The 25,241-nt window shown below is 41.3% G+C and overlaps 1 protein-coding gene across 5 annotated transcripts in view; it reads right to left on the reverse strand.

Moving 5' to 3' along the window:
* Window positions 1-9,014: 9,014 nt before the first annotated feature.
* The window catches only part of LOC126259297 (UDP-glycosyltransferase UGT5-like), a 126,382-nt gene continuing 110,155 nt past the window's right edge, over window positions 9,015-25,241 (reverse strand). For 4 of the 5 annotated variants that reach the window (XM_049955962.1, XM_049955963.1, XM_049955961.1 and 1 more), the window contains 2 exons: window positions 25,005-25,224; window positions 9,016-12,249 (listed from right to left, as the gene is read on the reverse strand). In XM_049955962.1, the coding sequence (XP_049811919.1) occupies window positions 11,934-12,249; window positions 25,005-25,224 (536 nt within the window). In that variant the 3' untranslated portion in view covers window positions 9,016-11,933. Of the gene's footprint in view, window positions 12,250-25,004; window positions 25,225-25,241 lie in introns of all 5 variants that reach the window. The other variant, XM_049955959.1, reaches the window with a different exon arrangement.

Here is a 25,241-nt window from a genome sequence, read left to right on the forward strand (position 1 = left end):
GATTGCTGGTAATGCAATATCGATGTAAATAACAGCCAACTCTCCGTCTGAACATGCTATAGAAATCTGTTGCAATGTTTCCCAGAACAGCACAGGGTGCACACTCCCTAGCAATCCTAACGGGACACGTGAGATGCGTCCAGCCACATACGTGTTTACTCAGCCACCATGCATACCTGCCAATATGCCTAATTACCTAACTGCATAACATTGAGAACATGTTAGGTGTGTCTGAGATGGTGAGTCAGTCAGAAAAGAGGTCTTCAGTGGACTGCAGGTAGAAAAGCATCGCATCAGCAATGATAAACATTTGAGTGCGGCCCAGAGGAGACTTGCATATGGGACCGGCGTGAGTGCCAGCCGGTGCGCGTGCCTTTCGGCCTCTGTAGGGAACAGTTCACTGACACATTGCAGTTGATAGTTTGAAAGCGGTTTTACACGCAATTAGTGTTTGTGCACTGCATTATTTTCGGCTGCTTAAGCGTTGTGAGTCTGTTTGAACAACCTTTTACATCCATTATTTTGACAATTTACGAGTTGTTTTCGTATCTGTACATCAGTGTACCGCATTATTTTGGTAATTTACGAGTAGTTTGCAGGTCTGTAGGCTGTGGAATGTGACCCAAGCCCACTGGGGCGAGTGTTTTGTATCAGTGTAATAAATCTACTGTGTGAAATCCATCGCTAAATAAATTGTTCCAAAGTCAATAAAGTACACTCCTTCCTCTCTTCAGCAGCTGGACACAGAATGAATCCTTTTCCTGCTATTATTCCTCAGATCAGCATGGGACAACAGTGCCCTCTGGGATCAATACTGTATACCAGGTCAGTTGGACTCCAGACGTCATGGTGAACACACTGGATGGAGCTACTGCCTATGACAACTGAAAATGTTTAAACAAACACTGCATGCAAAATAAAGACTTAATGTCCATACTGTGCAGCAGCCCAGAACAAGCTGAGTCCTTTTAGCGCCAATTTCAAGGAAGAGGTGGCAGCCGGATGACTTATGTTAGTGGAGGTAGCCCAAGGGCCCTTTTTTCCACTCCAAAATTTGAACTTCACGCCATTTTCTGGGGGAGGGGAAGGGGGGTAGATTAGTGGAGGTAGCCTAATTGAGCTATTTTCACGCCAAAATTTGAACTCCCCACCATGAAGTCATTGCTATGTTGCCACATCTATCGGCGCCATCTTGGATCCGCCATCTTGAAAAAATTTGGCAACAATGCAGGGTGGGGCGATGCTCTCTTTACCCTATTACCAGCACCATGAAAATAGACAAAGAAGAGACACCGTGAAGGCCGCAGCGCCACCATGAAAATCACCTACCCAACAAACTATGCCAGATCACAGCACCCAACACTATGCAACTGAACGTTTTGAAGACTCTTGTGTGCACTGCCCAGTTGGTGTTGGTACAAAACCCTGTGTGCAGCAAACTAAATGAGTGAATGTACGTGGAGAAATGTGATTTTTTGTTTGTATAAAGACCTCACAGTGAGGAAATAATTGTTGACACATTATGTTTTATCTTACAGCAAACTGTATTCTGAATATTTTGTGTGTATTTCTTATCATGATTTCTTAGGATTTACTCTGTATATAAATGTACACATATAAACAAACACGAAATTTACCACAGTTGATTTATTCTTTTGTCTAATATGTGGTTAGGGTCACTCGTAGTAGTGTTTCAATGGAACTGCATATAGAGGATTAGGATCCTGGTGATATGTTGTGGAATAGTACACATTCATTCAGCTATATGAGTAGAGTCTTAAGTTTAATTTGCGATTTTTCTCGTAAGGGAAGGATGTTTGTTTTTGATGACTGTAAATAAAAAATGAGCCTCTTATTAACTAAGTGTTTGAATGTATTGATGTGAAATGAATGGATAATAGATGAAAGTGCGTCATTTTTTGATGTTTCACATTCATTTAAATTGAATTTCCTTTTTGTTTTCAATTACAATTTTTCTTAAACCGTGGTTTGTTCGGATGATCTGCATTATGAGAACGGATATTGAATGTTTGGAACAATTGAATGGATGCTGTGACGGATGAAGTAGTTTAATATTTGTAAAAGTAAAACAAGTGTCTTAAAGGACAATATTTCTTTTTGGAGTGTGACTGAAGTAATAGCTGAAGTCTAAATCAAAATGTATGCAAAGTAACTTTTGAACCTTCAGCAGAATTAATAAATCTAACAATGGATCAGCTCTATGAATGTGGAATAAGTGCTGCAGAGGTGGAACCTATACCCTTGTTACCGATTCCTTGTACACATTTCGTTTTGTTTTTGGCCTTTCAGTCAGTTTGGACAAACTGACAGGGAGTTTGTAGGAGTAACCTTCCCTCGCATCAATTTCTCTTCCAAGGTGGCAGGTTATGGAAGGTGGCAGGTTATGGAAGGCGTCAGCTATGTCTGGACCTCCTGCTCTCATTTTTATCAAAGTAAAATCACATCATGGATAGTTAACTTAATTTTCATTCTGATTTACTGGTTAATGAGAACCTGAGTATTAAAAGATTTTCGCGTACTGGTAGCTTTAGAAAGCTCTAATTTATTTCTATCTTGTTTAACTTTATTTCATTGGAACCTTTTCATTTAAAATTTCTGCATGTCAGAATGGACACTGAGCTTTGTTTTGCGTCCCTCGCTTGCAGTTCACACAGGCGGAGCAGGGGAGGTCTCGTGACATGTTACCAGAGCACGATCAGATTGAAACAATTTTGAGTCGGTTGGCAACTGCCGCCGTGACCAATCCGTATAAATGGGTACGGAGTCGCATCTGCACTTGCTGTTCGGTAAAATGTGGTCAATACAATTTCAAACAAGCCATAGGGTACAAAGGCTGGGCCGAGCCGCCATCCGTTTGCTAGAGGGGGGGGGGGGGGGGGGGGGGGGGACAATGCAAGCTTCACTGCAATGCAACGTAACACTTCTAATGAAGTAAAGATAAGACATTTTCAAGAGTATTTCTGGAAATACAGGCACTTCAGAATTTCCTGTCTTACTTTAATGTATCTGTTAACAAGCGAAAGAACCGCTACCAAAGTGAGAAACGGAAAATCCCACCAATCCGATTGGCAGAATGCTGCTGATTGGTTCCTTCGTATACACTACTCAGGTCCAACGTGAAGTTCATTTCAAAATTCTGTAATTGGAAGGACGTCTCATATCTGCTCCGTTTGGTCGTGGAGAGTTGGAGGAGGGGGGGGGGGGGGGAAATGTTCCAGAGGGCAAGTGTGGCGATTCTGATTGTAGTCTTTGAGGAACGTTCTTCATTCCGATTTTTGGTCTGGCAGAGTAAGCTTCGTCGTAGTTAGGCAGTGATCGGTCAGCACAAGCTTGCCAAGAGTCCACTTGGAAATCAGATGTCCAGCACTGGATGGCGAAGATGGCTTACGCATCTGCATTGATGGATCACGGAAGGCCACAGGCATAGCTGATGTTCTGTAAATGGGCTATCCATGGTTGTTTACGTAATCATACAGCATACAGGATACAGGATTCAGAGATGCGACTCAATCTTTCATTCTGCTTTCTTTTATTTATTTATTAGCCGATGTCAAAGATAGCCGCGAAGTTTAATTATGCCAAATGTACGAGCCTTCCTGCTCCAAACCATTTACATTGTAAGTTTCTCCTCTGCTATTCAATTAATGTTCACTGATAAATTACTGATGATTAATTCAGCGTCATTTCCTCATTTGCCAAAGTTTTGACTTAATTTCCCATCGACTTCCACTGGTGGTAACACTGTTTTATCGTTTCAGTTTTATTGCTTCATTTTACTGTCGATTCATTATTTTAGTTGATGATTAACTTAATAATTTGATAATTTTGCTGGATCCATGAATTTCTTTTGGATGTTCAAAGGGAAGCCTTTGATACTGAATCTAACAATTTCTTCCGCCATAAGCTAGTGCTTACACCCAAGTAGGGCAACAGGTGTTTCATTATTCCCAGGATGAGAGGAAGTTTAACCTTGTCAGCTCAGAAAGCACTTTTAGAGATGTGGTTTTGTTTTTACACACAGGCCCACGCAAAGTAACTATAAAGGCTAATATGCTTGTATTTTAGATTAGCAGAGATTTTAACTATCATTAGTTACGTAAAAATCGAAGCAACTACTTTGTTGAAGTAGCAGTATACCGAAACTTAATCACGGTTACCAAAAAACATTGTTCTATAACCAATCTATTAAGGCACCAAACTTCATCTCAATCAACGAATAAACATGTAAGTACATATCTCCCGTAAAGCAATATTGTTACAAGAATAAACTCAAGACAGTCAAATCTGATATAAATGTTACCATTTCAGGTGTTCTGTAATGTATACACCACAGGGTTTGGTTCTGGAATTTCAAGTGCGGTACGTTCAGAATGCGTGGGACACTACTGACAGATGGAAACGCCATTAATAGATGTAAGGCTCTCTGTCTGTGAGTAGACCGATGTCAAAATTCGACAAACATTCATAATCAGTAAGAGGGTACTTAACACCCCTGGCGAAACAACTTAGTGGGTTAAACTGTGTTGTCATTCAGAAAAATACACACGTAAATACTACAGCTTTTATTACACTACATCAGTACTCACAATCGAGATAGTTGGCACAGCTGTAAGACGTGAGTCTCGTATGTGGAAGGGCAGCAGTTCAGACCCAACCATTCAGATCCACATTTTCCGTGATTTCCCTAAACTGCGTAAGGTGAATGCCGGGATGGTTCCTTTGAAGGAACACAATCAATTTCTTCCCCACCCTTCTCCAGTCCGAACACGCGCTCCGTCGCTAATGACGTCGTCACCAACGGGACGTCAAACGCTGATCTTCCTTCCTTCCTTCCTTCCCAGACCAAGACAATGAGAAATTTAAAACCGAAATAGGGCTCAGGGAATGAGAACACGTACACCCAAGCTGTTCGAGAGGTCGTTTCCAGACTATTTAACAATAAAGAATGGAAGGCTGTTCAAATGGTTTGCCTTAAGCGCCCGTGAAGTATATTTCGGTTTACAGGGCCATGACTAGAATGAAGAAATTGTTTAAAAGTAGATCCGGAAAATCATTTCGTATAAGATATCAAGAACAGTGAACACTACAACAAAATGAGAAAACTAACAAGAGGTTTCAAAATTAAAGTCGTTCATGCTCCTAAAACAACAGTTCATACTTACATATTTACTTCCACTTCCACAATTAGGCTATTAGCCTGTTCAGACCTCAGTTTCTCTGTCATCTTTTCAAGGGTCGACCAACACCACTTCTTTCAGTAGGATAATATCTAAGAGAAAACTTCAAAAATCAGTTGTCCTCCATTCTAAAAATGTGATTTTCCCCATTTTTTCTTGTTTTGGGGATTTCTACACCTACATCGATACTCCGTGAGCCAGGGTGCCCTATACCACTGCTTGTCATTTTCTTTCCTAGTCCATACGCAAACAGAGTAAGGGAAAAACGATGGTCTGCATGCCTCCGCATGAGCCCTAATTTCTGTATCTTATCTTCGTGGTCCCTACGCGCAATGTATGTAGCCGGCAGTAGAATCGTTCGGCAGGCAGATTCAAATGCCGGTTCTCTAAATTTTCTCAATAGCGTTTCTTGAAAAGAACGTCCTCTCGCCTTCCCTTCAGGGATTCCCATTTGAGTTCCCGAAGCAACTACGTAACACTTAACGTGTTGTCTGAATCCACCGGTAACAAATCTAGCAGCTCGCCTCTGAATTTCTTCGATGTCTTCCTTCAATCCGACCTGGTACCGATTCCAAAAATTCGAGCAGTACTCAAGAATTGGTCGCACTAGCGTCCTATATGCTGTGTCCTTTAGGGTGGACCAATCTTTCCTAAAATTCTCCCAACAAACCAAAGACGACCATTCGCCTTTCCTACCACACTTCTCACATGCTAGCACCACATCATATCGCTTTGCAACGTTATGCCCCGATACTTATACCACTTGACTGTGTCAAGCAGGACACTAGTAACAGTGTATCCGATCATCACAGGTTTGATCTTCCTACGCATTCGCAGTACCTTACATTTTTACACATTTTGGCTAGCTGCCATTCATCACACCAACTGGAAATTTTGTCTAAGTCGCACTGTATCTTCCTACAGTCTTTCAGTTTCGACAGATTGCCGTACACCACGGCATCATCAGCAAACAACCGCAGATTGCTGCCCACCGCGTCTGCCGGATCATTTATATATAAAGAGAACAGCAGTCCTATCAGACTTCCCTGGGGCACACCCTTGTCTCCGATGAGCACTAGCCGTCGAGAACAACATACTGGCTTCTATTATTTAAGAAGTTTTCGAACCACGCACATATCTGCGAACTTATTTCATGTGCTCGTACCTGCGTTAACAGCCTGCACTGGGGCACCGTGTCAAAAGCTCTTCGAAAATCTAGAAGAATGGAATCTGCCTGTTCTTAGTATATCACGTGAGAAAAGACAAGCTGAGTTTCGCACGAGCGATGCTTTCTAAAACTATGCTGATTCGTGCACATAAGCTTCTCAGTCTCAATAAAGATTATTATATTCGAACTTAGAACATACTCAAGGATTCTGCGGCAAACAGAAGTTAGGGATATTAGTCTGTAATTTTGCCGGTCCGTTCTTTTACTTTTCTTATATACTGGAGTCACCTGCGCTTTTTTTCAGTCGCTTCTGACTTTACGCTGGGCGAGAGGTTCACGATAAATGCAAGCTACGTAAGGGGCCAATGCCGTAGAGCACTCCTTTTCAAATCGAACTGGGAGTCGATCCATACTTGGTGATTTATTTGCTTTCAAATCCTTTAGTCGCTTCTCTACGCCAGGTATGCTTGTTACTATGTCGTCCACACGAGAGAGTGCCTGATGGTCAGATGACAGTATGTTTCTACGATTTTCCCGAGTGAGCAATTTCTTGAAGGTGAAATTTAAAACTTCAGCTTTCGTTTTGCTATCTTCAACTGCCATACCAAACTGGTCAACAAGGGACTGAATGGAAGCCTTCTAGACCCGCTTAGCGATTTTACATACGACCAGAATTTTCTCGGGTTCTCTGCCAGATCTTTTGCTAAGGTGTGACGGTGGTAGTTGTTGTATGCTTCGCGCATAGATCTTTGCACAGACGCTCGAATCTATACTACTCTTCGCTTGTCGCTATTTATGCGTTCCCTTTTGAATCGAGAGGACAACAGCCTCTGCTTCCTCAGCATCCGCCGAATTTCGTTATTAAACCATGGTGGTTCTATTCCATCCTTTATCCACTTACTAGGTACATAATTCTCCAGACCACGATTTACAATCTGCTTAAATTTTGTCCATAATTCGTCTACATCAATCTTACTGGAACTAAGTCATGCCAATTCACTGTATAAGTGAGATGTTAAGAACTGCTTATCTGCTCTATCTAGCAGAAACACTCTCCTAGCCTTTTTGTCTGATTTATTAACTTCCGTAATCATAGTTGCTATAATGACATCATTATCGCTAAACCCCGTTTCTATACTGACATTGTCGATAACTTCCGCCCTATTTGTAGCTACAAGGTCTAAGATATTTCCATTGCGTGTGGGCTCCAGATCTAGCTGCTCAAGACAATTTTCAGAAAACGTCTTCAAAAGTATTACGCTTAACTTGTGTCTGTACCCTCCCGCAATGAATCCATAGACATCCTGGTCTATAGTCGGCAGGTTACAGTCGCCTCCAACCAGTGTTCTATGACCTGGGCACTGACGCGCTATTGACCATAGACTTCCTTTTAATGACCCTAGAAGTTTCTCAGTAGACTCGGATGACAGGTAAAAACATCCAACATTTAACTTAGTTTCACCTACACTTGTTATAAGCGACCAGATGACTTCAGTGTCTCACTCGACTTCGACCTCAGTAGAGATAATACTTTTATCAACTGCAATGAACACTCCCTCTCCTGTGGCCTCTAATCCGTCTTTCCGATGTACGTTCCACGACTCGATAAATATCTCAGAGCTTTCCACTTCGGGTTTCAGCCAGCTCTCGGTCGCAAGAATAATTTGAGAGGGAGAACTTTCCTGGAGGGCAGTAAATTCGGGAACTGTATTACGAATACTACGACAGTTTACTGATAAAATTGTGACAGATGAAGTGTCTTTACTCTGAACGCTGTTTGACTTCCCTTTGCTGCATATCGATTGGCAAGTGTTCAATTGCTGCCTTATATCTTGATTGCATTTTTTGTCTTTTAGGGAAGATCTGAAGAATCGGATTCAAGATGATTATATTTTGTTTCTATAATTTGTTGTATTCACCCATGAGTCCAATCCATAAACGAACAGCCTTAGCGTGATAAAATTTGAATTTCTTCACATCTAACCATTTGATATTCGCTGAATTGTTCCAGACACGTATGTTGAAATCGATGAAGTTTTTTTTCCACTTTGCCGTCATTGTTAAAAGACAACTGAAAACAGGACACATGAAGCGTGAAACTTGTTCTACTGGTTGATCGTCAATCATTAACTTTCCTCTAATTGGTATTTTCCTTACTACGCCATAACTTTTGTTTTTTACTTTGATAACTGAAAATTATAACTTTTACAAATGATATGTAGCATAGATATTATTTCTGAAAATCATCTTCATAGTCCTTTATTTACGTACATACTGCTATTGAACAAGGGTGCACATGTTCTTTCCAGTTCCTAATTGTATTATGAATTGATTCATTCGAATTTTTCCCGTTAACGTTTGCTCCACAAATAAAACAATTTTGTCTTTGTATATGTATCTTGAATAATTTGAGTAAAGCCTCTGATGTACTAATTGTTTTTCATTATGTTCCATAAAGTTCCCTATTTATCTTATCAAGAGCTTTTTCGTAATCGGGGAAAGTGATATGAGTTTCTAAGTTAAATTCTCTTCCCTTGCCCAATATCTGTTTTAAGCTAAATATATTATCTTTGAAGGATCTCTCTTTTCTTAATCCGCATCGTTATTCCAGTAAAAGAGTGTGCTATAATCTTAATCCTACTGTTTATTATTTAGCATATATTGTGTACAACATTTAGTAAACATTGAGGCTTATATCTAGTGTCCAATTCCAGTTTTGACTTTGCCAGTGTGGAACAAATGCGAAGAAAATGGAGAAATTGTAGGTTACTTATCGTGAAATGGAGAGATTTATGTTGGAAATTACTAGGAGAAGCAGGAAGAGAAGCAAATGGATCAGGGAATAGACTTGAGTGGAAAGTGTACTTATGGCTAAAATGGGGATGAAGTGAACGTGTTTGGGAACTGTAAACAGGTAAATGGTTTACAGATAAGCCGTAGAAGATCGTTGTTAGATTACAAGAGATCAGAAAAGACCGGGATAACCATTTAACTGAAGGTTGGTAGATATTAGATGAAAAGTAGGAGCAACATGGATGCACATAGCTAAAGCTTTAACAGTCTAAAGGACGTCTTTGTCCAGCAGTCTGTATCGAATTGGTAATGATGATGCTTCAAACATTTGGCGAATATCCAAGAGTTATTTCATTGTTAGCTGATTTTTCCTTCATAATATCGAATTATTGGGCACTGCAACAGCTGGGAGAACTAGCTTCTAACACCATGCTAACACCCTGAATCTAGTTAGAGGTTTATATAAACACTGGTATGATCCACACAACAGTGTCACAGTCTCTACTTCCATGATTGTCGAGAACGAGCCAATGTTCTTTCTCCAACATCAAACATTCTTGGTAATGTTTTTACACATTCATCAAATAACAAGGCTCTCTTCAAAATGTAACTTAGTTTCAAAGTAAATGAACAAAAGCAAGCAGGTTTTCACGAAATTGCCACAGACAGGGGTCTCATAACAAACTTATCTACAACTGCTGTTTTTTATTTATTTATGTATTCCACACCACTTAAAAATTACATTACAACTAAGTGACATCACACAGCCTGACAAAAAAGCTGCAGCAAGTCGGATGTCGTACACTTTTTACACATACACACCATCGTTGGGTATATAACAGGCAATATGGGTACGAGAGGACATTAGCGTAGTTCATGTTTAATGTTGCTACCAGCCCTAGTAGAGTACATAAGGAGCCTTAACAGTATCAGATTATAAATGATAATGGGAAGGACTCGGAGATACCGTGTATTCGTGTGATACAGCGTTATCAGCACCTGACCGACTTTAAAACGTGCCTCATTGTGTGTATCCGTTTTGGTGGCTGATCGAATCGTGCAATATTGACAGTTGTGGAGCATTATGATGTTACAGTGGCCTGATGTTAGACAGATGTAATCCTTGTTAAAGTTCCGGTCGACTATGTCCGACCATTACAAGACAGGATGACTGTATTGTGAACCAAGCACACCATAACCCCTTCACGTCTGCGCCTGGCATTCGGACCAAGTTATGAGCTCCTTGCAACATTCTACGTCATTCTTCACCACTGGTCAGAGACTAGCAACAGTCTGTCTAGGAAATTACCATCTCATGCATAGGCTGCCGCTAACACCACAATACAAACGGCTGAGTTGCCACTGGTACCATGATCAGTTGATGACTGTTGATGAAAAGCATCGCATTGTGTTCAGTGACAAATTGCAGTTTAGTAGTAACCCGTATGATCATCGTCGGCGTGCATGGCGGCGACCTGAGGATAGCTCCCATTCTTCCAACGTTTTGAAAAGGCACAGCGGTGTTACACCTGGTGCGATTGTGTGGTGCGCCATTGGCTATAACTCCGTGGTAGTGACAGAGAGAGCGCTGACGGCACAGTTGTACTCACAGACATTATGCGTCGATAAGTGTTACCTCTCAAGCAACAGTGTCGTAGTGCCATTTTTCTGCAGGACAATGCTAGTCGACACAGCAAATGCGTACATGAACTGCCTGTGAGATGTTGAGGTACTCTCATGCCCAACAGGACACCCAGATCTGTCCCCGATATAACATGTGTGGTTCCAGCTCGGACGTCAATTGTGTCCCAGGGCATCTGGGGCCAGTTAAAACAGTTGTGGGCCAGCTTTCCCCATACAGGATAGAGCGCTTATTGGCACCTTTCCCAATTGAATCAACGCATTTATCCAAGCTAGATGGGGTGCAACGTCTTACTGATAAGTGAGATCATATTCCCAAGAGTGAATATTTGACTTAGTTTTGCGAGAACTAAAACAACATCACACACCCTCTCAACCTGTAAAGTTCAGTTCGTTTCTTCCTTCAGCGCATGACCCTTTTTGTCACGCTGTGTATTTCAAGACCATTTACAAAGAGAAATGCTGACAAAAAAATACTCATAAACTGAATAAATATCGACGACATCGTTTTTAACTGCGGATTTTATCGACAACTTGTTAGCCCTCTTTAAAGCATTTAATTTCGGATATAGAACCACACCACACCTTTATGCATGCCCCACCGTTTCCGTCCCTAATGAATCAATAGCTGACTAGTATGAACATTGCATAATGTTTCAAAACTCTACGAAAAACTTCAGGAATAGGTGCCTCATGATAAGATGAGAAGGAACTACGACCAAGCGTGATTAATACAGAATATACACTAACAGTCCAAAAACTGGAGAAACGTTCCACTCTGCTCACGTGTAAGAAGGTATGTTCAAATACCCATTATGGAGGTTGTTCAGGGATGTTTTCTCATTACTTTTGTATAACGGATTTCAGGTCTTCGGTGGATCGTTGCAAGTAACAAACCAACGTCGTCAATCGACACAGGGCATACAGTGATATACATGATGAGCAGTATTTGTTTGGGCTGACTCCATACAAACATTGCAACAACCATATTCATAACATAAGACCAAAACACCAAAGAAAATATGCCTGAAGACTCTAACGAGCTTCACCCAAGAGCATCAGAAACGCCGGGACTAGTTAACGAGAAAATTTCGTTCAGCATAAATACTGTGACATTAATAGTGTTCAACTCGTTACTGCTGTTTAGTCTTCTTGCTCTTATTGCCTAATGACGTGGAGCCAGACGACACCTTGAGGAAGCCAAGCTGTCGTAAGATCACTCGTAGTAAGAACACAAAAGCAGCGGAAACAGCGAGAAATGCCACAAGGAGGGCGGCTATGACGTCGAGGAGCAGCAGTTGGTACCACTGCAAGTCCACGGCAGCTGAGCGCAGGTGTGGCGCCCCTCTGTGGCGGATAACATACTCGGACCAGTACACAACGGTCTCCTGTGGCGTCATTGGCGTGTCTTTAAATGCCATGCCCAGTTTCTCAGTTCTCTTCTTGTACCTGCAAACAATACAGAACGCTTGACTCGCTACAACATCATTACCGTGCATTCAGTATTCTGAATTATCAACGTAATTATAGATTTTAAACATGATTTTTACATCTGTCTTGAAGATGTGAAAATGAATACTGTTGCAGCATAAAAGTACGCTGCTGACAATTAAAATTTCATCACCATGGTAGATAGCAAGCATGGAAACCTTACTTAATGTTAAAAGGGGGGGGGGGGAGGGGGCAGAAAGGGATGGAAAGGGAAGGGAAGGAATTATTGGTGTCAGCTGCTTTGGGACTTTAGGCGGAATCAGCAGCAAAGAGTGAAAACGTGTGTGGATCAGGAGCCAAACTTATGATATCTGGACACAGTGCTTATCACAATTGCACAGACTATCTCAGCATGCTTCTCGCCCAACCCATACTCCCACTGGGCAGCCACCGGTCTCCAAGTCTGCAAGTCCCCGTCCATGTCCTCCATACTCATTCCTTCGAGACTGCCACAGGAGATCGAATGTAATTGTGCATCCACGCTGAATATGAGTGAGATTACATTATTAAATCTGTGCGTGATTTGGAGATATACATGGTGCGAAAATTAGTCCACACAGCTGCTACTTCTAGCATCAACAATGGTTATAGCCAAACTGCAACTCAAGATGAGCCGGCCACTGTGGCCGAGCGTTTCTAGGCGCTTCAGTCTGGAACCGCGCGACCGCTATGGTCGCACGTTCGAATCCTGCATCGGGAATGGATGTGTGTGATGTCCTTACGTTAGTTAGGTTTAAGTAGGGACTGATGACCTCTGATGTTCAGTTCAGTCCCATAGTGCTCAGAGCCATTTGAACCATTTTGAACTCAAGATGAGCCGAGTTTTGATGACCTATGAAAATGTCTTTCCACGCCGCTTCAACTCTGTGCTACAGCTCATCAATCGTAAGGCTAGTGGGTGGTGGCATACCAGTCTCTTGGCAACCCACGGCCAGATATGGGTGAGATATTTGCAGAACGCGCTGGCCAGAACAACAGTTGTGCATTCTTTGTGTTGAGATAGGTCAAAATGGCAAAGGAAACATGTCACCTTCACCTTTCACTATCTTGTTGAAAGATAACGTCACAGAAACCTCAACGGTAGGGCACAGCCTACGACCATAATATAGAAGAAATGTAACGATTGCTGATCAAATTATTGGTTATGCGAATCAGCGGTGAATGTGTGGATTGTGTATGACTTCACACACAATGGTAATGAGAGGTCGGCTACAGAAAGGCGCAGCAACTGCTGTCGTAGGAAAGGCAGGTGGAGGCAGAAATCATTAGTGAACAAGTAACACTGCAAACATGAGATTTACTAAATTTGCATTTCTCCAAACATACGAAGAGTCATTACAAATGATGCAAAAAGAAATAGAGTCGAGCTATCACAGGCTCAACAACGAAGAGTCACTCTGTACCAAAGCATGAATGCTGGTGGTGGAACCACGACTAAATGGTGTCTGCATAGTGTCTCGTGACAAAGTGGTTCCAGGTGCAAGTGGGGTTAAGCGACTGCCCCCGGCCATCCTATACTTTGACAGCAGAGGGTGCTCTAAGTACAGAGCTGTTGGAGGCATGGCTCAGCATGCATGTACCATTGGGTCCACCAGATACCATTCAATTGCTATCAGCAGAAGATGGAAACTTACTGTTCCGTTACCAACTGTGATATGGCTGTAGGGTGGTATCAGTTTGTGGTACCACAATGTTACGTTTCCAGTATCACCTCATAACATCACGCAAGGTGCTGGGTCTGCACGACGAGATGGAATGCAAAACCTCAGATATGTTCATTGTGATGCTATACGTGGAATCAGGGTTCGTTTGCAAAGACCACATGGCACCACTCATGTGTCCATTGTTGAGCATACCACTGTTAGTGTGCCCTCTGTTGCCAACTCGAGAAAAGCTACAACAATGGTCGCTGTACTTACAGTCGGTGGCGTTCTTCAGACATTGTCGCTCTGTCCGTCTAGATACTTGTATTATTGCAATTAGCCCATTTTCCGACCCGAGGATTGTGGCATGGTTGTATGATACTACACTGGCCAGCAAACAACATCTCTATCCTCTCTGTTGCTACTCCTTTGGGGCCACTTTCATTCTCCAAGGCGTTGATTATGGTCCTCCTGAACCAATCGTCTGCATATTCACGTGGCAATTACTGGGTCACGACCAACGCAGGCAGCAACATCGTGGAACTATAAACTGCAGTCTATGTAGGCCATTATCTTGCCGCTGTCAAATCCCAAAAAGTTCTGGAAGACGGTTTTCCTTCTTACACAAGGCATCTTTTCACAAACAACGAATAATCAAAGTTGATTACTGACTGAGAAATCCCTTTCATAATCTTCCCTTACATACAGAATGTAAACGGCGTTTCTCCTATGAACTTTGTGTGGATGTGCTGAAACGCTAATGACTAGAACAACTAAGTATGCAGTATACTTCATACCATTTTAAAGTCTGTTGCTTATCGTCCTCATGATGCAATTTTATTCCCTCTATATACAAATATGCAGTTCGATGGTCAGATGGTAAATGCTACACTACACATACCACCGCCAACAAGACATGGCCTCATAATAATGAAGAACGGAAGTACTAAAACCAATTGGGAGTTTATCAAAGATTTGTTTTCACGTACAAACGTTTACAGCGCTTGGTTGTACATAATGTCACTTGCACAACTAGTCGATTTCAACCTCGAGGCCATTCTCAAGGGAAATAATATGAATGAATTATATGCAAAAGTTCTGTACAACGCTCAAACCATGAAACATACATGCAGAACGTTCGGCATATTGCACCTGATCAAAATTGGCTTCATCAATCATAACTACATGGAAAAATACACACGTATGTTTCCACATAGGCTGTCAAACCATGCATAACGAATACATGCCGAGATTTGTTCTGTTTTTGACGTTATACCAGTAATTCTACCGTACCTATACGTGACGCTGATTAATGGCGAGATAAACGTACAAATTTAAAAATAAATACGTAATATTAATTATAAAAATCTGCTGTAATCATGTGCCTGCATACAAATAAAAATATTAAATTTGTATTAACTTAAATGTAAAACAGTAATCTACATCAATTGTACGACACCACTGATAATATATTGAAATGTATTCGCAATGTATATTTTCACAGATGTTCCTGGCTATAAGGAGAGACCATTAGGTCTATGGATCGCAAATCACCATTAGACACACTACAGCCGTCCTCGAACTTTCTAGCAGCATTTCTGTGTATCAATTGGCTGATCAGAAAACCATCAGCTTCTGTCATTGACCTGCAAGTGATGTCCGAACCGAAGCGCTTTCCGTCTACGAATGCTGACTGGGCACAGGCTTTCTAGAGAAAAATACGCCGTCCACGACTTCCGCACTGTGTTGAAGTTGGCAACGTGTCAGCAATGTTACTACTGTTGATAGAACCAAATTAGTAATCAAAGCACTTTCATAAATTCTTATCTAAAAGGAAGGAAACTATAAACAGTTAAATGTAAGAAAAGATTCTTTACCCACATTGACACCCCCATTCCTCTCTGTTTGGTTATTAAGAAACAGTTGTTGAGGTTAAGCTATCAGGAGGTTTTAAATTTGCTTGTAACATCGACACTGCACCGTACAAGCAGTTACACTGAAGAGCCAAAGAAACTGGTACACCTGCCTAATATCTTGTAGGGTCCCCGCGAGCATGCAGAAATGCCACGACACAACGTGGCATGGACTCGAGTAATGTGTGAAGTAGTGCTGGAGAGAACTGACACCATGAATCCTGCAGGGCCGTCCATAAATCCGTAAGAGTACGAGGAGGGGAGATCTCTTCTGAACAGCATGTTGCAAGGCATCCCAGATATGCTCAATAATGTTCATGTCTGGCGAGTTTGGTGCCCACTGGAAGTGTTTAAACTCAGAAGAGTGTTCCCAGAGCCACACGGTAGCAATTCTGGACGTGTGGGGCGTCGCATTGTCCTAGTAGAATTACCAAAGTCTGTCGGAATGCACAATGGACATCAATGGATGCAGATGATCAGACAGAATGCTTACGAATATGTCACTTGTCAGTGTCGTATCTAGACGTATCAGGGGTCCCATATCACTCCAACTGCACATTCCCCACACCATTACAGAGCCTCCACCAGCTTGAACAGTCCCCTGCTGACATGCAGGGTCCATGGATTCATGAAGTTGTCTCCACAAACTTACACGTCGTATCTGCTCGATACAATTTGAAACCAGATTCGTTCGAGCAGGCAACAGGTTTCCACTCTTCAACAGTCCAGTATCGGTGTTGACGGGCGCAGGCGATGCGTAAAGCTTTGTGTCGTGCAGTCATCAAGGGTACATGAGTGGGCCTTCGGCTCCGAAAGCCCATATCGATGATGTTTCATTGAATAATTCGCTCGCTGACACTTATTGACAGCTCAGCATTGAAATCTGCAGCAATTTGAGACTGGGTTGCACTTCTGTCACGTTGAGCGATTCTCTTCAGTAATCGTTGGTCCCCTTCCTGCAGGGTCTTTTCCCAGCCGCATCGATGTCGGAGATATGAAGTTTTACCGGATTCCTGATATTCACGGTACACTCGTGAAATGGTCGTGCGGGAAAATTCTCACTTCATCGCTACCTCGGAGACGCTTCGTCCTATCGCTCGTGCGCCGACTGTAACACCACATTCAACTCATTAAAATCTTGATGATCTGCCATTGTAGCACCAGTGACCGATCTAACAACTGCGCCAGACATTCATCGTCTTATATAGGCTTTGCCGGCCGCAGCGCCGTATTCTGCCCCCTTGCATATCTCTGTACTGAATACGCATGCCTATACCAGTTTCCTTGGCGCTTCAGTGTCTTTCAGCCACGTCTTTTATGTTGCACTGCAACACACAAATTGCTTCATTCGTAACTTGAAAACCACGTTGGTCCATGGCGGAAAAGTCGTGCTTAATTGCCAGTTACATTACTTATTACCTATTACTGTTTTCGAGAATTCACACGTTTGTGTATGAACGCAGAGTGTGTGTGTGTGTGTGTGTGTGTGTGTGTGTGTGTGTGTGTGTGTGTCCACATGCGCTTATTGATGCGTCTCACCTAATGAATGAGTATTTTTACCATTCCCTTCTTTCAAACTGATGATTATTAGTTGCGTTGTAAGGTCTGTCGCTACTTAGGTTCAGCAGCGCTAATTTTGTGTTTGGTGCTTTCCATTTGTTCTAGGTATACTTCTCTTCGCGTGGTATTGTTTCTGGAGTGATCCTTGTATGTTCGAGCAATTTCTGAAACTGTTGTATGTTTCATTGAATCCAAACAACATGTTGTTCTTCTAGAAAACCATTTAGTTAATCACATTCCCAATCAGTCCGACGTCCTCGAAACTAGCAAAAGGAGTACCAATCATCTGTAGATTAATATCGTTGAGGTCTGAGAACAACCTTATTGGAGGAAATATTTGATCAGGCGAACATCCGCAACTAAAGAACATATTTATAAAATAAAGAATACGCTTCAGTTGTCAGCATTTTTTTAATTTATTGCACTCCGTGTCTTGCTGTCCAGGCGGGCGCTGAAGTAGTTGGTGTATGCGTTCGTTTAACAGGGGCGATACACTCCATGACTGACTGGCCCGACCACCGCAAGTTTGTGTTTTTACAGTTATTTGGTGGCACCTGAAGATGTACCTTTAGGCTTCGAAACCGGTCGTGCAATAAATTAAGAAACTACTGGCAAGTGTAGCGGATTTTTATTCTAAGAAACTTAATAAGGAGTCCTATAACCAACAACGGTCGTGAAAGATAGTAGGTCAGTCTGAGAAAGGTTAAAATGTTGCCACTAATGCGAGTGCGATGATAATACCAAACCCCGTTTGACCTCAAACCTGCTCATACGGAAGAAAATATTGTGCATGTCCACTGTAGCTGTATTGGAAGGGGTTAGCACATGGAACAGATTACTATACAGATCAAATGATGAAAACAAGGGCTGTAATGCATGTTCACGAACTGTATCATATCTTTGTAGTACCTCAGGCATTAGTGTTTGCTCCAAGACTATTTAGCGATGGCTACACAGTTTATGCTATGAAGCTGGTGCTGTTCTTGTCACTGGCTCCCACATCCAGACCTTGGTGTTTTACTGCGGTGTACTGAACATATGAATGGAACCAAGCGTAGAGAGTTCTCACTCTGGTTCCTAGTCAATGGAATGACGTATCTCGGACACAGCTGGTGTTACGAAAACGAGAAACATGTACAGAAAACATACAAATACGAATAATTTTAAACTTTCGAGAGCAAGTGCTCCATTGTACATCTTCAGACCAAGGATTGGAGAAGGGGAAGTACCTGTTCCGATGATACTGGTCGTTACACGAGAAGAGACAGTTGGTCTGTTTCTTTGCAACTTGTCGAGGCTCACATACGCCATGTCACTTAGCTTTGTATCTAGAAAAGGTCGGCGAGATGCGTTACGGGCCAACGCCGTAAGTTCGCACTCGAGTCCTCAAGCACATCAGCAGGCCTACAGCTGTAGCGCTTTATACCTGACAAGAGTCATGGGATACCTCCTAAAATCGTACCGGACAGCCTTTTGCCCGGCATAGTGCAGAAACTCGACCTGGTATGGACTCAACAAGTGGTTGGAAGTCCCCTACAGAAATATTGAGCCAAACTGCCTCTATAGCCGTCCATAACTGCGATAGTGTTGCCGATGCAGGATTTTGTGCGCAAAATGACCTCTCAATATATCCCATAAATGTTCGATGGGATTCATGTCGAGCGATCTGTGTGGCCAAATCATTCGCTCAAACTGTCCAGAATGTTCTTCAAACCAATCGTGAACAGCTGTGGCCCAGTGACATGGCGCATTGCCACCCATGAAAATTCCATCGTTGTTTGGGAACATGAAGTCCATGAATAGCTACAAATGTTCTCCAAGCAGCCGAACATGACCATTTCCAGTCAATGACACAGCCCATTCCATGTAAACACAGGCCACATAATTATGGAGCCATCACCAGCTTCGTGGGGTCTGCGCCACACTCTAACACTACCATCAGCTTTTACCAGCTGAAATCGGCTCTCACCTGACCAGGCCACGGTTTTCCAGCCGTCTAGGGTCCAGACGACAAGGTGCTGTAAGCGTTGTCGTGCTGTTAGCAAAATCACGCACGTCGGTCGTCCACTGCCACAGCCCAATGACGCCAGACTTCGCGGCTCTGTCCTAACGGATAGGTTCGCCGTACGTCCCACGTTGATTTTTGCGGTTACTTCACACGGAATTTCTTGGCATTTAGCACTGACAATTCTACACATACACCGCTGCTCTCAGTCGTTAAGTGAAGGCCGTCAGCTAGTGCGTTGTCCGCGGTGAGAGGTACTGCCTGAAATTTGGTATTCTTGATACACTCTTTGAGACCGTGCAACTCGGAATATTGAATTCCCTAAAGCTTTTCTAAATTGAATGTCTCATCAGTCGTTCAACAACTACCATTCCGCGTTCAAAGACTGTTAATTCCCGTCGCGCGGCCATAATCACATCAAAAACCTTTTTCAAATGAATTACCGGAATTTACAACGAGATAACGATCCGAAAGTCAGGAGAAAACATGATGCTGCTAGTGTGGGGCCAATTGTTAGCCCAGAAGGAGGCCATCTGGAATTTTTGTTCAAAAGTTAGTAATGAGTTCTCTGATTGGCTGATACGAATTATTTTGGTAGCAGGGGCGAGAGTGCACATTTGTGTATGTGCACGCCTTGTCATTGACCTTAAATAAAAATCTGTTGCATAGAGGGGGAGATTTTCTGCCTCTTACGCCACTCCAAGGGAGAAATGTACTTCACTGGTTAACCACTGTATAGTCTTAAGAGCAGGGGATTTGTTAGCATGTTTATGAAATTATCATTGATTGGAACTTGCAAGGTCTGTTGTTGCTGGCTGACAAGATTCCGATGCTGGCAGAACAGACTAAATTTTGTGGAGGAGAGTAAGAAGGGCACTTGTCCCAGAGTCATTGCACAAGATACGTCATCACAGAGCTTGAAGTATTACACTTGGTCTTAGAGCTATTGAGTGATATGTCTCCAACTTACAACAGAACTCAGATGCCGGGGCGAACTTTGAATTCTCAGTCATTAACGCAACCATACTCTGCTCTCATACATCATCCCAGTGGTCAGCATGGCCCATATTTGCATTCCTTTAGATGAGGCAAGTGTGAAGTCATTTACGCTTCGTCAGAGTTTCGTTTTGCTGATCTACTTTTCAAAGCCAGTTAGCTGCACCTACTCTGCAATCATTGGTCATATTCTCAAACATAAATTCACATTGTTTCTACCATGTATCCAACCATCTGGGCCACGACTATCGTGCATGATTTTAATCCCTTGTTCCCTTCATAATTGATTGTATTCTCGATTCAATCGATAAACATTTTTGATATCTTTTAGTAATAAAACAAACTTTTATAGCTGCCTTTAGTTTCTTTTCCTAATTTGATGAATCCTGTTATCAATACATACCTGTGAGATGCGTACACTATATTTTCATGCATAATTAGGCCAACCCTGGTAATTTAATTCAATAAGCCATTGTCTGTTACACGACCTTCTTTTCTTTAAATCGCATGATCTTATGGAGACTTATCTATCATTGTAGGTCACTGGGGATAGAGTCTGTAGAATCTCAGGGGTAAGCTAAGCTGTTCAACTGACACCTCACAACTTTTATAATAACAATTCATGTAACACCATGCTACTTGTGTGTAGGTAGTTGAATAACAATGATGTAACACAGTGCACTTGTGTGAGGAATGAAATTTGATTTCACACTGTACCAGCTCTACTTTCTAGCACCAGGCTATGTGAATAGAATCCACTTGTAATGTCTCTTGCAGCGGTCTCTCCGCGATATTTTCAGAAATTTTATAAATTATATAACTCAGTACATATCTCGAAATATCTCTTCTTATCTTACCGATTCCTAAACTTTAATATACGATGATTATCAATGCAAAGTAGCAAAGTAGTTTCAAGCCCTATTATTCCTTGGAGCGTCCATTTACTCCATGGAATAGCTTCTCTGCTATCTACATTTTCTCTTATGAAAAATAATGAGGAGTGCTTGAGGATTAGCCGTGAAAGGACGAGGATTATATGTATGTATTGTTGAGCTAGTCGCTATCTTGATGAGATTCTGTATGAGAAGGAATTTAATACATGAACTAAGCTAAAGTACGTGTGTTCGCGTATTATTTAACTGATTATTATTGACAGTGTCTGCTTACTACGCTGTGTTGCACGGGATCAGTGGGGAACGTCTGATTTACATTGGACGAACCTGCCGTTTTGTATGCTCAAGATATCCAGTCTTTTACTTCAAATAAATAGGCTAACACGGTCTTACCAGCAGATCTCCGGTCTTCCCCATGTGATCACCGAAAGTTAATAATTATTACAAATGTTTTCAGGAGATCGACTGACAATTTTCGTCGCACCGAGACTTCCAAATTGCTTCACTGCCTTGTGGAATTCAAGTTAAGCTCAATTTAATCAGGATAGAACAGTATTGAACTGTGTGAATGTGATAAGCCTGCTTTGTGAATGAAAATTCCCTTAATATACGCATGTTTTTACTATTCTGATCAGTGAAGCCAAATCAGGCCAGTGTGAGAGAGGTTTTTTTAAATTTTAGATCCCACACAAAAAATATTAAACACTGTAGGTATTTTAAAGACGTTGTATCAGTTATGTTTCGATTAAGCAGAGTGATTTTACAGGTCAACAGATTTGAATAAAAAGTTCCTTTGAAAAATGTGTGATCGATTATCGTGATAAATTAGTAGCAAAGTCTTGTTGTTAAGTTGATACACTATGGAAAAATCTCGTAATTTCAAATCATTTAATCATATTTTTGTCAATTAATTGAACTTATTCCACGATTCATGTAATCAAGAAGTGTGAAATGAGGTCCATGTATGTGAATTTGTCCAGACAGTCACTCCCACATGGCACAATGCTATTTGGAACGTAACAAAGAGAATTAGATGAAAGAATTGAGGTAGCTTTACTCCTAGTACATGTAGTTGGCTGATAACTAATAAAAGACTGAGAAAGAGGCAACCACTTCGAAGACAAGGTGTTAACAGTTCGAGAGACGAAAAATTATACGACGTGCGGAGAAGACCAAGTTTTTGCAGAAATGTGGAAATATGCCAGTGATACAGTTCGAACATCCTTACACATAGCCCTAACAAAAATCTGGATAACACAAAAGTTTCCCAAACATTGGACAACAGCCATAATCCACCCACTCCACAAAAAATGAGATAAAAGCAAACCAGATAATTACAGAGGTATCACTCTCTTAGACTGCACATACAAGATTTTCTCCAGAATCCTATACAAGAGGATCAAAGAGCAACTAGAGGGAGAATTGGGTGAATACCAAGGAGGCTTCAGATCTTGGAGAAGCTGTGCAGAACAGATCATCACTTTAAAATTAGCCATAGCGTATTACAACAAACGAAATAAACCTCTTGTAATAACCTTCGCGGACTTCAAAAAAGCGTATGACTTTATCCATAGACTTTCAATGTTAAAAATCTTATGAAATTCCGGGCTCCATACAAAATTAATCAAATTAATAGGACTCACCTTAACCAACACTGTATCAAAAGTCAAGTTCAGAGGGAACTCTCTGAGCCATTCATCATAAAAACAGGTTTAAGACAAGGAGATTGCTTGGCACCTCTGCTCTTCAACTGTGCTTTAGAATACATCATGAGGGAATGGTACAAGATTAACCCAAAGAACATCCAAATTGGAAGACCCAAAGATAAAATAAGTTTAAACTGACTAGGTTGATCTTGCCCCCTTGTCCAACAGTATTCAGGAAACCAAACAACAGGTTATCTCACTGCAGGAAATAGCACAGAAAATTGGTCATGGAATATCCTTTGAAAAAAAACAGACATCATGTTAACTGACCCACCACGCATAAACAAAATTGGCATAGGAAACCTAGAAATCAAAAGTGTAGATAAATTTAAATATCAGGGAGAAATCATAACATATAACCTCAATGAAAAGCCAACATGGCATAACAGAATAAACAAATTGACTACACTACAATATATCACCAAGAACACCTACAACAAAAAGAGCCTGTCAATAGCAACAAAATTAAAACACTACAAAACAGTCACTCAACCAGAAATAACATATGCAAGTGAAACCACTAACACTGCACAAATAGACAAAATACTCAAAATAGAGAGAATAATCATCAGAGTGTGCATCAACAAATCGTACCGGAAAGATGGACACTGGAGAGTAGCTACAAATGAAACAGTCTACAAGGAAATAGAACTGGTAATGAGTACAATCAGCAAGAAACTAATTTCATTTTTTGGACATCTAATCAGAACACCGGAGAACAGGATCATCAGGAGAACAATAGAAAAATTGTGGAATAGTAAGTACAACATTAAGTGGATTACAGAAATCAAAGAAGATATGGATGAGCTACAGATTACATTGGAAGACCTAAGAAACAAAACTGACAAAACCAGGAAACTCACAGACAATCAACCCAGACTGCTAACGAGAATCAGCAAACAGACAATAGGAAGGGTGATTTCCTATGAAAAATGAAGGATAAGATCCGAGAGAATGAAAAAGTACTGGGCTGACAGAAAACTGGAAAATTCTTTGTACAACGTTGGCTAGAGTAGTCCAATGAAGGCCATAAAATGTAAATAATAATAATAACATAGTTGTTGAAATTTTTTGTCTCCATAATAATGTTGCCTCATTAGGTAATTAAGAAATAAGTTTCTGAATCCATACCTCTGTACAACAAATTTTTTGGCACTATATGGGCCATAGAACAAGAAAATGGTAACATACTACAATTTACTGTTCCAACAGGATATTATCAACTGAATAAACTCACAATGTATGAAATAAAATACAGAAAAATCTGTGTGTCTACAGGACTAAGTTACCAGAAGAAGAAAAAAGAGTTTTGAAGATTTGTTTGTGGCATTAAGAAGCAGTTAATTTTACACTGAAGAGCGATGTAGAGAAACAGCTACAGAAGCAGATAAAGAATAGATTATATCCCACTGATGGACGAAGACATATTACATAGTAACCTACGCAGAGGTAAAGTGATACACGCGTAATTGTAAGAAGTAGAGCATCAAACCAATCTAAGGTCTAAGAATTATAACAACAAAGTAAAACACTGGAGTTATAAAAGGAACAGTATTTTTCAGCTCATCTGAAATACAGTTGTTTAAATTTGCTCTTCAGCATTTCCTGAAAATGACGTTTATTCTCAACCTGCGATTCCAGTCTAAATTCCCTGATCGTTTCCAGAATTTCGCACACATTTAATGTGCTAAATGTCTCTGAAATCGTACTGTCTGTTATTCGTGAACAACTTGGTATGACTTTAAAACAGTTCATTACAACTCAAATCAAGTTCGGTAACAGAACGATAATTGATATAATTCAAGTGAAGAAACGTAGTACGAATAGGGTCTCCCAGAATCATGCTTTTACGCGAAAAGTCAGTCCATTGTGTGCTCCAAAAAGCTCGTAGTGCCCTTTTCCAACAGCCTTAACTTGTATTTAATACCATTCGCTACTATTAATGCACAGAGCTACCGAAGAAACATTTGATATCGTGTGATGTGTATCGGACTTACCCAGGGTCATTTAGTATGGTGCTCACGGCTTCCAGGACTGATTTCTTTGATATTTCTTTGTAAGCGAGGTGTAATCCAATACCCCTCCTTACAAACATTTGAACATTAACCGGTTGGTCCCCAAACAGAGGTATTCCCAGCAGTGGCACGCCGTTGGTAATTGCTTCTACTGCACCCATCAGACCTCCATGTGTAATGAACAGTCGCATTTTGGGGTGGCCTATTAACAAAAAAGAG

The sequence above is a fragment of the Schistocerca nitens genome, chromosome 5 (genome assembly GCF_023898315.1).
Source record: "Schistocerca nitens isolate TAMUIC-IGC-003100 chromosome 5, iqSchNite1.1, whole genome shotgun sequence".
Lineage (NCBI taxonomy): Eukaryota > Metazoa > Arthropoda > Insecta > Orthoptera > Acrididae > Schistocerca > Schistocerca nitens.